Raw genomic sequence first — 12,347 nt, 5'->3', positions numbered from 1 at the left:
GGCGGCTGGGCATGGGGTGGGGCGAGGTGGGCCCAGAGCTTCAAGGTGAGGGTTGAAGGGGGAGTCCGTGGGCATATGCCTGATACTTTGTCCAGAGCAGGGGTTCTCAAACCAGGAGCATCAGCATTACCTGGGAGCTCGTTAGAATGTAAATTCTTAAAAAAAAAGAATGTAAAATTTGGGGCCCCACCCAGACCCTGGGAAACTGGGGGTGGGGCACAGCTGTGTGTTTAAGGAGTCCTGGAGGCCATTCTGATGCACTGAGAACCACTGGTCCCGAGGTTTCTTCTGGGGAGCAGTGAGCCTTTTTCCCAAGGCAGAAAGAGCCCTGGAGGAGGCTGCCAGCACTGCGGGAGCTAAGTTTGCCTCAGCCTCTGCCTCGAGGGGTCACCCCAAGGCAAGCCCTGGGGAGATGATACAGCCCCATCCACACTCCCAGCCCAGATGGCTGGCTGAACTTTGGAGCATTCTGGGGAGGCTGGAAATAAGTAAAGGGTGAAGACCCCACCCCAGCTGGGTCTCTGCCCTGTTTGTGTTTTGTAGACGGAGGAGGACTACATTCCCTACCCGAGCGTCCATGAGGTAACTGGCTGCACCCACTGAGCCCATCCCCACCCTGAGACCCAGAGGTGCCCACAAAGGGAGTCTGGATTCTCAGGTCCTCCTCCCTGCCAGGAGCCTGATCGCAGGCCTTGCTGTGGGCACCGGAGCCTCAGCTTACTGGCCCAAGTCTTCAGAGCCCCTGTGAACCTTTAGACCTCTAATCCAAACCTTCCAGCCTCATGGCCAAGGTCATGCTCCCAACTCTACCTTCCCCCAAGTCCTCATCCTTGGAGACTGTAACACAGGGTTCCATGCAGCCTGGGTCTGTGCTTGCAGTAGGAGGAGAGTGGCTGGAGCAAGTCTGCTGGGGGGTGGAGGGATGCAAGCCCTGAGGCCCATGTAGGCTCTGGCTCGTTCCCTGGCACTCCTGAGCCATGGCAGAAGTGGCCCAGTCTGAGTTGGGGGGGGGGGGCCCGGGGCCCTGGTAGGGTGCAGAGTGGGTGGCTTTCAGCTGAGTCCTCTTTCAGGTCCTAGGGCGAGAAGGACCTTTCCCCCTCATCCTGCTGCCCCAGTTCGGGGGCTACTGGATTGAAGGCACCAACCACGAAATCACCAGCGTCCCGGAGACAGAGCCGCTGCAGTCACCCACGACCAAGGTGAAGCTCGAGTGTAACCCCACAGCCCGCATCTACCGGAAGCATTTTCTTGGCAAGGTGGGTAGTCCACCGGTGATGGGGCCCGGGCCTGGGAAGCAGCCAAACCCATGGGCTGGGGCTGGGTGATAGTCCCCGAGTCCCAGGTCTCGAAACATTTGTGGTGGATTCACGCATTCATTCAACAAACATTTATTGCAAAAGGCAGTATTATGCCATAGTGGTTAACAGCAGAGGCTCCACCATGGCGTGACCCTGGCTCTGTCACTTGCTACATGAGACGCTGGACAAGTCACTTACCCTCCCTGTGCCTCTGTCTCCTCATCCATAAAAACTGAGATGGTGATGACACCCACCTCATGGGGTTGCTGCAAAGCTTTAACGAGAGCAATGCTTGTAAGGTGTTTAGAATGGTGTGTGGCATAAAGCGAGTGCTCAGTCAAGGTTGGCAAGCAATGAGCACCAGCTGTGTGCTCAGCCCCGTTCTAGGCACCAGGTATGCGGCAGCAAACAGAAGAGACTCAGGCCCTGCCCTTAGGTCAGGGTTGGGAGAACAGTGCAGTGGACCGATGCAAACCCCTGCCCCATCTCCAGCCCCAGAGCAGAGGTCCCGCCCTGTGAAAACTTGTCAGTCAGCGGGTGAGACTGTGGGAGCTGGAGGGGAGGTCACATGCTGGGATCCAGTGTGTGTCGGGCCCCATGCCAGGTCCTGTTTCTGTGCCATTTTACAGCCCAGGTGGTGGGGAGAGGTGTGGGCTCTGGAGTCTCACGGCCTGGGTGTGCATCTGGGCTCTTCCATTTTTTGATGGTGTGACCTTGGGCAAGTTATTTAATCTTCCTGAGCCTGTTTCCTCATCTGTAAAAACTCGGATTATAAAAGCACGTGTAAAGCATGAGAACCATGCTAGGCATATAGTGAGCACTTAATCAGTGGTAGCTGTTATTATGTCTTCATAATTACTCTACGAGATCAGGATTGTCCTAGTTTTTACAGAAGAGGAAACTGAGGCTCATAGAGGTCAAGTGTCTTGGTGAAGGTCACACAATTACCGAGCTAGGAATTGGACCTAGCTCCGGCTGATGTTCCATTAAGATGCGCTGGGAGGGCTCAAACTCCTAGCTCAAGGGACTTGAAGACCTCAGCGCCAAGCGCCTGCCACTCCCTATCTGCAGTCGGCGCCAAGCATTTGGGGGTTTCCATCGCTCTGTGCCGAGGCAGGGCTTGGGGGGACTCTCGGCTCCAGGTCGACTCAGACTGTCCCGGAGCTGCGGATTTGTGGGGCACATCCCCTGCCCCTTTCTCCACCTGCCCTCTGAGCACAGGTGTTCCCATTTCAACAGGCGTTAACTTCCAGTATGACTCCTGGGGTGGGTGTGGCCGGGAGCCATCCCCACTCCCAGGGCCGGGGCCAGCAGTGGAAGTCGGGGCCAGGCTGGGGTGGGATATCTTGGCACTGCCAGTCTGCCGTTGACTTCAGGACTTCCCCATCCAGAGGTGCCAGCCCCAGGCTCCTCTCTGGGGGATGATTCCTGCCGCAGCTCCCCCTTGGGCCCGCTGCAGTTTTTCTTCCCAGCCCTGTGGCTCCTCCAGGTGAGGAAGGAGGGTGGGAACCCGCGCGGTGAGGCGCCCAGTGTGTTCATGAGAGGTTTCACTTCCTGTTTCTCATGGACCCTGGCTTCAGGGGCCACAGAGCCACAAGCTGAGCCATCAGTCAGATGATTTTTATTGAGCACCTACTGTGTGCCCAGCTCTGAGAAGGGCAGAGTCTGGGAGATAGGTATGCAGGTACAGATGTGGTCCTGTCTTTGATGAGGACAAACATTCATTGAACACCTACTCTCTGCTAGGCTGTTTATCTCCTTCAGTCCCTGCCACCATCCCACAAGGTAGTTAGCCTCCCATTTTACCGAGTGGGAAACTGAGGCAGAGAGGTGAGGCTACCCAGCTGGCAAGTGGCAGAGCAGGGATTTGAATGCAGGTCTATCTGATGCAGAGTTTGCCATTAGCCATGGCACCTGCTGCTTGGTGAAGGACCCCCATCTGGGAGTGAGTTGGCTTTCTGGTCTGGTTTCTGGAAGCCCCAAGCTCAGCTCTGCCCTCTCTCCGGGCCCCCGCCTCCCACCACAGGAGCATTTCAATTACTACTCACTGGACACTGCCCTGGGCCACCTTGTCTTCTCACTCAAGTATGATGTCATCGGGGACCAGGAGCACCTCCGGCTGCTGCTCAGGTGAGGGGGGCTGAGGGGACCCTGCAAAAGTAGGGAGGGCTGAGGTCTTACAGTCTAAAAGCCCAGCTCATTGTACCCACTCTTCTCATCAAGGCCCAGTGAGGGCAGGGATTTGCCTGGGTTGCTCAGTGAGTTTGCCGCAAGCCAGGCCTGGCCCCATTACCACCTCTGGTCTTCCCTCTCCCTGGGATGTGTCCCCTCTGGGCTTACTCTGTGCGGAGGGGCTTCTGTCTCTCTCTCCCGCCGCCTAGCCCCTCAGCGTGGCCTTTATCCTCCCAGGACCAAGTGCCGGACACACCATGATGTCATCCCCATCTCCTGCCTCACTGAGTTCCCCAATGTGGTCCAGATGGCAAAGGTGAGGCCTGTTTGGGCACCCCAGGTGGGCTCACAGCCGGGTGTGGCTTTGCCTGTGCACGCTGTCCTCTTGAGCCCCAGGTCCTAGCCCTGCCGCTGCAGCCCTGCCTCCGAGGTCCCACCTCTCCTGTGTCCCATGACACTGGCATGCGGCTGTGTGGTCTGGGCTCCTGTCCCCGGCCCGTGTGCTTTTTGGTCACTTCAGAGCACCTTCGGATAAGGGGACCCCAGTTCTCTTCACCCCCTCCTGAGCAGCAGTGAGCCCCCAGTCCTGCTGCAGACTCGGCGGCTCCCTCTCCTTTCCGCTGCTATAACCTCCCCAGATGGTGACCGGGGAGGCCCAGAGGCCCTCCCCTCAGCCCCTCCCTTCTCCCTGCAGCTGGTGTGTGAAGATGTGAATGTGGATCGCTTTTACCCTGTGCTCTACCCCAAGGTACGGCTGCATCTGGGCCCCGCGCCCTGGGCTGGGTGGCTAACTGGGGAACTGAGCATTTATGGGGCACCTGTTGTGCGCAGGGTATTCCCCCCAAGTTCGCTCATTTAATCCACACAACAACTGTGCAAAGTCTACTTTTGCAGAAGAGGAAGCAGAGGACCACAATGGCCCTGTGCCTTATCTGGCAACGCACAGCAGATGAAGGAGGCCCGCCTTTTAACTGTAGCGTCATCCACCTTGGAGGCAGGCCTTACTTCCCGGAACTCTCATGCCATTTGGGGACCCTCCCAAGGGCAGTCAGTGCTCCTGAGCCAGGGGACTCCGCTTGGCCTTGCCTTCTGACCCGAGGGGACGCGGGGAGAGGGAACAAGCAGGGGCCTCCATAAATGCCGCCCCCCAGATAGCGGCTTGTGCTCCCAGCTCTGGCGCCGGCTTTGACGCACTGTGGCCTCGTGGGGAAAGCAGCGGGGCTTGTCTTGAGTGAGTCAGGGGTGCTTCCTGGAAGAGGTGGCCCTGAAAGACATGTCAGCCCTCGTGGCTCTGACTGAGTCCTGGAACAAGGGGATGCTATGGTCCAAGAAAGGTCCCCCAAAGGAAGGGGCCTCCGAAATCAGATGTTACCTCTCAGGTACAGAAGAGGCAACTGAGGCCCAAGGTAAGGGGAACGCCTCAAGGCCCCACAGCAGGTTGGTGGGGCTTGACTCATTCGAGAACAATGCTGTGGGTTTACAGAGGAGCCAAGGAACAAGTGCGTATTACAGAACGGACTCAGGTGAGGGCCTGTGGGCAAGACTCAAGGGCAGTGAGCTTCAGCTTTGGTCGTGAGTTCAAGTCCCAGCTCTGCCACTCGCGGGCAGTTGACCTGACGCAAGTCACAAGTTACTTAAGCTCTCTGAACCTTGGTTTCTTCATTTGTAAAATGGGGACAGCAGCAGCGTCTCCCTCACGGGCTTGTCGTGAAGATGAAATGAGAGGACACGGGTAGAGTACCCGGTAGGGAGCTTAGCACGGAGTCAGAGCAATAAACAGCAGCTTGTGAAAGCGGCCCATTTCACCCCTGGTCCTCTCCCCCCCAGGCTTCCCGCCTCATCGTCACCTTTGACGAGCATGTTATCAGCAATAACTTCAAGTTTGGAGTCATATATCAGAAGCTTGGACAGGTGCGCTCACCCCCTCCTCCCGCCTCCCCCGCCCGCCTGGCCGTGAATCTGGGGCCTCAGACCTTTGCCAGTGAGGGCTCCTGCCCAGGGACTGTGCTTTCCAGGAGCTTGAGGGGGCGGGTGCCCGGAGGTCCTCCTCCCAGCCTGCTCTGGATGTGAGTGGGGGGTGGGGGGCGGAGGCTGCTCAGGGGCGCCAGCTCAGTGACCTCTGCCCTCCTTGTGTCCCCAGACCTCCGAGGAAGAGCTCTTTAGCACCAATGAGGAAAGCCCCGCCTTCGTGGAGTTTCTCGAATTTCTGGGCCAGAAGGTCAAACTGCAGGACTTTAAAGGGTGAGCATTAGGTGGGAAGAGCATCACTTAATTGGACCTGTGCCCTTGGGCAGGGAGGGAGCCCCGTCCTGGCCCCATGGAGGCCTGGCTGGGGCTGGAGACTGAGCCGTGGCCTGGGGGGCGTGGGGCAGGTTCCGAGGAGGCCTGGACGTGACCCACGGGCAGACGGGGACCGAGTCTGTGTACTGCACCTTCCGCAACAAGGAGATCATGTTTCACGTGTCCACCAAGCTGCCCTACACAGAAGGGGACGCCCAGCAGGTAGCCTGGGCACCCACCCACCTGCTTCCCCCCTGTCCTCCTGTCCCCCCATCTGCCTGTCCGTTCAGTGTTCACCACACCAGGTTCAAGGGGCCCTGGGATATAGACATGGCAACGATCCATTCCCCCTACTTGTGGGCTCTCGTGGGGGCAGGGTGACACGCTGCTATAATGTCGGGAAAGTCTGTTTCCACATCCATGCAATGCGGATGATAATGGCATTGCCCTCGTAAGTGAGCGTCCGTGCAGGAATGCATACTGAGTGGCTAGAACAGCATCTGGTACATAACGAGAGCTCAATAAATGGGAGTTAGTGTTTTTACAGGGAGAGGCATTGTGGGGTCACATGGGGGCACTTAAACTTGGCAGAGGTAGGAGTCAAGAAAAGCTTTTAAGACAAAATGATTTCTAGGCCCCAAAGGAGCTGGGAGAAGGAGGGGGAATGTTCCAGGTGGAGAAGATGGCTTCCACCTTCTGCAGAGGCCTGGAGGCGAGAAAGTGCAGGGCATATTCTGGGAGCTGAACTCCGAAATTTGTCACCTATTCCAAGCTTCCTGAAGGGCTGTCCATTTGACCCTGTGCCCCCAGCCCAGGGGGATAAAAGGGTAGCGTGAGAAAAATGGAAATATTTGTGTTTAGTGTCCTTTAAGTTTCTTCTAAGAGGATCCTCTGTTCATCTCAGCAACATAAGTGTATATGCTGAGTGGAACCTCTCTGTTCATGAGGGGCTGTGTTTGGGGTATTGAGACAGAAGGAGGGCTGAGAGGTAGAGCCTGGGGCCCAGGAGCCCTGGGTTCACATCCTCCAACTCACAGCAGGGCCTTGCAAGTCCCTTCTCTCTTGGCCTCCATTTCCTCATCTGCCACAGGATTCCAAGAAAACTAAAATAATTCGAAGACAAGTGTCTCCTGACATTTTTGGGGGGTGGAAGTGAATCCTTAGACATGCCCTCTGCCTACCCCAAACCCTCCCACCGTCTTGCGGGCACCCTCCCCTGCGCCCAGCGAGCCCCTCTCTGGCCAGGTGGTGAAGGCCTGTGGCCCTGTGCTCAGTTACAGCGAAAGCGGCACATCGGGAACGACATTGTCGCTGTAGTCTTCCAGGACGAGAACACACCCTTTGTGCCTGACATGATTGCATCCAACTTCCTGCATGCCTATGTGGTGGTACAGGCCGAGGGCGGGGGGCCTGATGGCCCGCTCTACAAGGTGGGTGATCACGGAGCCTCCCAGGGGGGATCAGCCGCAACCCCAGGCCCTGCCCCGCCCTGAGTCACTATGAGACGTCTCTGAGCCTTGGTTTTCCCACCTGTAGATAAGGGGACTGTCCAGAGGACTCTGAGTCCCCCTCTCGCTCTGTGGATGGAGGATTCCCATCCTGCCCTCTCTGCCCCCTCCCCAGATTATCCCCCTCAATGGAGCTGGTTACCCTCCTCCATCCTTTAGCCTCCTTGCCCTTCACTATCCTCCATGACCCCTGAGATCCTCCACCTCTTCTCACCACTCAAATTCAGGACCAGGGATGGAGGAGCTGAAATCCTGGGGTTCACTCACCCAATCAGCAGTTATGGAACCTTCCCCAGCAAGGAGTAGGCCTGGGATGAATTAGGGGTCTCTGGCTGGGGTGGGGACTCCACAGGAAATGCTGCTCTCCCTTCCAGGTCTCTGTCACTGCTAGAGATGACGTGCCCTTCTTCGGGCCCCCCCTTCCGGACCCCGCTGTGTTCAGGAAGGTGAGGGGCAGCCCCCAGCCCCAGTCATGGACAGAGCAGGACGAAATGGGTGGGGGTTGAGGGAGGCACACATTCTGCTGTAAGAAGTCCTAAAGCCCCACTGTGTGCCAGGGCAGCTGGGCTCCCCTAACCATGTAACTGGGGCCTGGCTTTTAGTCCAAATTGATAAAAACTGTGATCTTTACTTACAAAGTCGCGGAACAAACTGCACCATTGTTTTAGCTTTCTCATAGCAGACTCTGTGGCCTTTCCTAACTGCTATTATCTTTTTGACAATTACAGTCTTCTTTCTTCTAAAATGTTTGGGAAGGGGCACACGTTTCTCTCACCTGTCAGAAGCCACACTTTGAGCCTTGGCTTCAGACCCCTCACTTCTCCCCCAGACCGAGGCAGTAGGAGACCCCAGCCAGCCCCTTACGTAAATCTGTGAGGTTTGCTCTCCTGAGGGGTGGGCAACCATGAAGGGCACAGGGGACCCTCACAGGTACCTAGGCTGGGAGCTGAGGCCAAGGAGGCACCCTTCTGGGAGTGAAGAGGATGACCCCAGGGCCCCAGCAGGTCACGGCTCAGGGACTCCGGCCCGAGTCACTGAGGCTCAGCCCCTTGCCTCTGTGTTCATCTGAGCCCCTTTCTCCTCTCCACACTGGGGGCTCCCAGGGGCCTGAGTTCCAGGAATTTTTGCTGACAAAGCTGATCAATGCTGAATATGCCTGCTACAAGGCAGAGAAGTTTGCCAAACTGGAGGTGAGGATGGGCTGTTGGGCTGAACCCCTCCCCCCAACCTAGGATTTCAGCCTTGCCCTTGGGGAGGGAAATGCCATGTTCAGACTTTGGCCTGAGAGAGAACTGTCTGGGGTGGGGGCGGATTTATGCGTGAGCAGGGCTAGGTTCAGGGGAGAGGAAGTAGGGCATTTCTAGGAATATGTGAGGAATGTCCCAGGGGGCGCCCGCAGGTGGGCAGACTGGCACAGAGGACACCGTGGGGGAGGGGGATACCTGGTGATCGGGACAGGAGGAGCCCTGGGGGCTGCTGGAGCTGCGGAGGGGCCCAGGGGAAGCCAGCGTAGGCTCCCGGGGCCCAGGCCCACTCCTTACTCACTCAGAGAAGGTGGGATTCTAATTGTGGAACAAAGGGCCGATCACCGGGCTCTCTCCTGATGGCCTCCCCCTGGCCCACAGGAGCGGACACGGGCCGCCCTCCTGGAGACGCTCTATGAGGAACTGCACATCCACAGTCAGTCCATGATGGGCCTGGGCGGTGACGAGGACAAGATGGAGAATGGCGGCGGTGGCGGTGGCTTCTTCGAGTCTTTTAAGGTGAAGAGCCAGGGTCTACCTGGGGCGGAGGGGCCGGTGCCTGTCTGGGGTGGAGTCGGGGGCGGGGTTATGGGCAAGGCGTGGGGGTGTGGCCGGAGGCGGGCTCTCATGGGAGGGGGAGTCGAGTGGGGGCGGAGCTAGGGGAGGAGTCAGGGGCGGGGTTAATAAACAGGCGTGAGATGAGCTAGGAGCTGGGTGGCAAGTGCCTGAGGTAGAGTCTGGATGATGGCGAGCCTCAGGCTGGACCTAGGCTTTAGGGTGGGGCTCTCACTTGGGAGGAGTTAATGGTTGGAGGCGGGGCCTAGGCTTGAGGGTGGAGTCTACAGGGAGTTCTGCAAAGGTTGGAGCTTTCTAGGTGGTAACCAGGTTTTTCTGGTGGTGGCTACCAGGTAAGCAGGCAGAAAAGAGAGGAGGTCTCTGTCCTCAGAGGGAAAGAAACAGAAGTCTGAGGTGCGGTATGTGAATTGAGTGGCCATGGGAGAGGGACCAGGCCTGTGTGACCCTGTGACCTGGCTGTCTCTGGTTTAGTGACGCCCTGGGTTCAAATCCCAGTTCTGCCACTTACCAGCTTTAGCATGCTCGGAGCCTCAGTTTCTTTCTTTCTTTCCTTTTTTTAAGTTTTATTTATTTAAATAATCTCTACACTCAACTTGGGGCTCAAACTCATGGCCCGTGATCAAAAGTCGCATGCTCTTCCCACTGAGCCAGCCAAGCACCCCTGAGCCTTGGTTTCTTTATCTACTGGGTAGGGCAATGGCAGTTTACCTCCTACAACTGTTGAGAATTATTTGTAAAGGACTTAGATTAGTGCAATATAAGTTCAAAAGCAAAATGCAAAACCCTGCCCATCTACCTCAGCAGTTGCTGTCCATAGTAAGAGGCAGAGGAGGGGGAGTTCCTCTTTGCCCCATAGGTCCTGGACTCTCCGAAGCTACAGGTCCCCAGGCCGTGGCTTCCTTGCCACCTTCTCCTCCTCCCACAGGAGGGGAACTGCCCATCCTCCAGGGGCCCTGCCAGGTTGGCTGGGCCTCACCTTCACCCCAGGGCAGGCAGCAATGCTGGAGATGTGGGTTTGTAGTGGGTTTCCATAAGGGGATTGGCCCAGCTGCCTGGGCCTGCCCTGGACTTAGGCGAACAGATGGTCTTTGAGAAAGGGGCCTGAGGACAGCCCTGCCTCTGCCCACTGGAGACAGGGAATGGGGGGGATGAACATGGGTCTGGGGTGCCTTGAGGGGAGTGGGGGTCCAGTGGCCCCACATCTCTGGTAGGTGCTGGACAGTAGACCTGGATTAAGTCAAAGAATTTCTCAGAGGCAGCAGAGCCCACAGTTAAGGGCACGTAATTTGGTGTATGGGTTCCAGGCTTGTCTTGAATGTGTAAAATGGGCATGATAATAGTGCCCACCTCGTAGGGTGGATTGAATGAGTGAACATGAAGTACCTGGCCCCATAGGAAATGTTCAGTACAGATTGGCCTAGAAAAGCAAGGAAGAAAAGGCTAGAGGGAGGAAAGAGAAGAAAGTAGGAGAGAAAGCCCTAAGATCAAGAAACTGAGGTTTCTGGAGGGCTCTCTGTGCGTGCTCTAGGTCATGCCCCAGCATCTTCTGCAATCCTTACAACAGCCACTTGAGAGTCCTAGGAGGCTCAGAGAGGTGCGGTAGCTTGTCCAGCATCACCCAGCAAGTTGGTGGCAGAGCCAAGGCCCAAACTACCCTTAGGCACCATGTGGACTTGCCCCTCCTGTGGCCTCACAGGCAGGGACTTCCTGGGGTTACCAAGAGTGGCATTGGTGGGGAGGGACCAGATGCCTGGGCTCCTGGGTTTCCCGGGGGGGAGGAGGGACCTCATAAAGTCTGTGCCTCCTCCACTCCCACCCCACCTTCACAGCGGGTCATCCGGAGCCGCAGCCAGTCCATGGACGCCATGGGACTAAGCAACAAGAAGCCCAATACCGTGTCGACCAGCCACAGCGGCAGCTTTGCCCCCAACAACCCCGACCTGGCCAAGGCAGCTGGAATAGTGAGTGCTCCCCCCAAGCAGGCCTCAGCTCTCCCCCACCTCCAAGGCCTGCCCCCCCCCCCCCATTGCCCTGCTGTCTGAGTGCCCATCCTGGGTTCTAGACTCAGTCTAGCCACTGTTCTCCCTGGGGGTCCAATGTCCAGGCCACAACAGTGGGTGGGGTGCTGAGAGCCTGCAGCCCCCTTCCAGCTCCTCAGCCTGTCCCTCCTCCTGGTCCCTTATTCAGGTGACTTTCTGCGGGTCAGCTCTGGGGCTGCCTCTATATGACATTCCTTATTGAGCACATACTGTCTATCACGTGCTGGGAATTGGGCTGCTTTGTGGGCACCTACTGTCAAGCCTTGAGTTGCTGGAGCATCTACTGTGTGTCAGGCTGCGGGCACGCACTGTGTGTCAGGACCTGGTTTCTGTGTGAACGCCTGCTGTGTGCCTGGCCCTGAGATGCTGGTGGGCGCCTACTGTGTGTCAGGACTCGGGCTGCTATGCGAGCACCTGCTGGGTCAGGACCCAGTTGCTGTGTGGACGTGTACTGTGTGAGCATCTACCGTGGGCCTGACCCCGAGTTTCTGTGAGCACCCACTGTGTGTCAGGTCCCGGGCTGCTGTGTGGGCATCAGCTCTGTAAGTATCCACTGTATGCCCGGCCCTGGGCTCTTGTGCGAGAACCTCCCATGTGTCAGGAGATGGATTCCTGACTGAGCGCACGTATGTGCTAAGCCCTGGACCCTGGTGAATCCTCACTGTGTGTCAGGAAGCGAGCTGTGGTGTGAGCGTGTTCTCCGTGAGCCCCTTCTTCTGTGGGCCTGGCCCTAGGCTGCCGTGTGAGCACCTACTGTGTGTCGGGGCCTCTGTGGTTGTGGCTGCCTATTGTGTGTCAGGAACGGGGCTTCTGTGTGAGCATCTCCTGAGTGCGCACCTACTGTGTGATTACTTCCTGTCTGCCCGCCTCTGGGATTCTGCCGCTAAGACTGGGGGCGGGGGGGGCGTGTGCTGGGCACACAGGGTGGATGAGGCCTTCAGCTGGGGGCCCATCTGCTTTCCGCCACCCAGTGTCCACCCCTGGCGCTGCACCTGCCACTCTGCTTCTCCCCACCCCGCCATCTGTCTTCCATCCATCTGTCCCGCCATCCTTCTGTCCTTCATTGACTACATGCTGCATGCCAAGCCCTGTGCTCAGTGCTGTGAGGCTGTGTCACAGGGTAGGAGGTCCCCTCCCCGACCCCCCACAACCACCCCTGCCCCATGGTCTGGCCTGGTCCGGGGAACAAGGCGGGGCCTCTGCTGGCCTGCAGTCACCAAGCCCACTGTC

General features: G+C 57.6%; 1 protein-coding gene across 1 annotated transcript in view; it reads left to right on the top strand.

Annotated features, from left to right (window-relative positions):
- Positions 1-12,347, top strand: part of LOC110574739 (RAP1 GTPase activating protein) — a 46,793-nt gene that overhangs the window by 26,565 nt on the left and 7,881 nt on the right. Inside the window, 13 exon segments of the mRNA XM_044913897.1 lie at positions 544-582; positions 1,071-1,256; positions 3,325-3,428; positions 3,708-3,786; positions 4,165-4,218; positions 5,298-5,381; positions 5,611-5,711; positions 5,843-5,972; positions 7,025-7,180; positions 7,633-7,704; positions 8,362-8,448; positions 8,884-9,021; positions 10,908-11,039. Of these exon segments, the coding sequence (XP_044769832.1) occupies positions 544-582; positions 1,071-1,256; positions 3,325-3,428; positions 3,708-3,786; positions 4,165-4,218; positions 5,298-5,381; positions 5,611-5,711; positions 5,843-5,972; positions 7,025-7,180; positions 7,633-7,704; positions 8,362-8,448; positions 8,884-9,021; positions 10,908-11,039 (1,362 nt within the window).

Source organism: Neomonachus schauinslandi, chromosome 4, assembly GCF_002201575.2.
Source record: "Neomonachus schauinslandi chromosome 4, ASM220157v2, whole genome shotgun sequence".
NCBI classification, from domain to species: domain Eukaryota; kingdom Metazoa; phylum Chordata; class Mammalia; order Carnivora; family Phocidae; genus Neomonachus; species Neomonachus schauinslandi.
The sequence above is the reverse complement of the archived record's forward strand: the minus strand, read 5'-3'. Positions and strand labels throughout refer to the sequence as shown.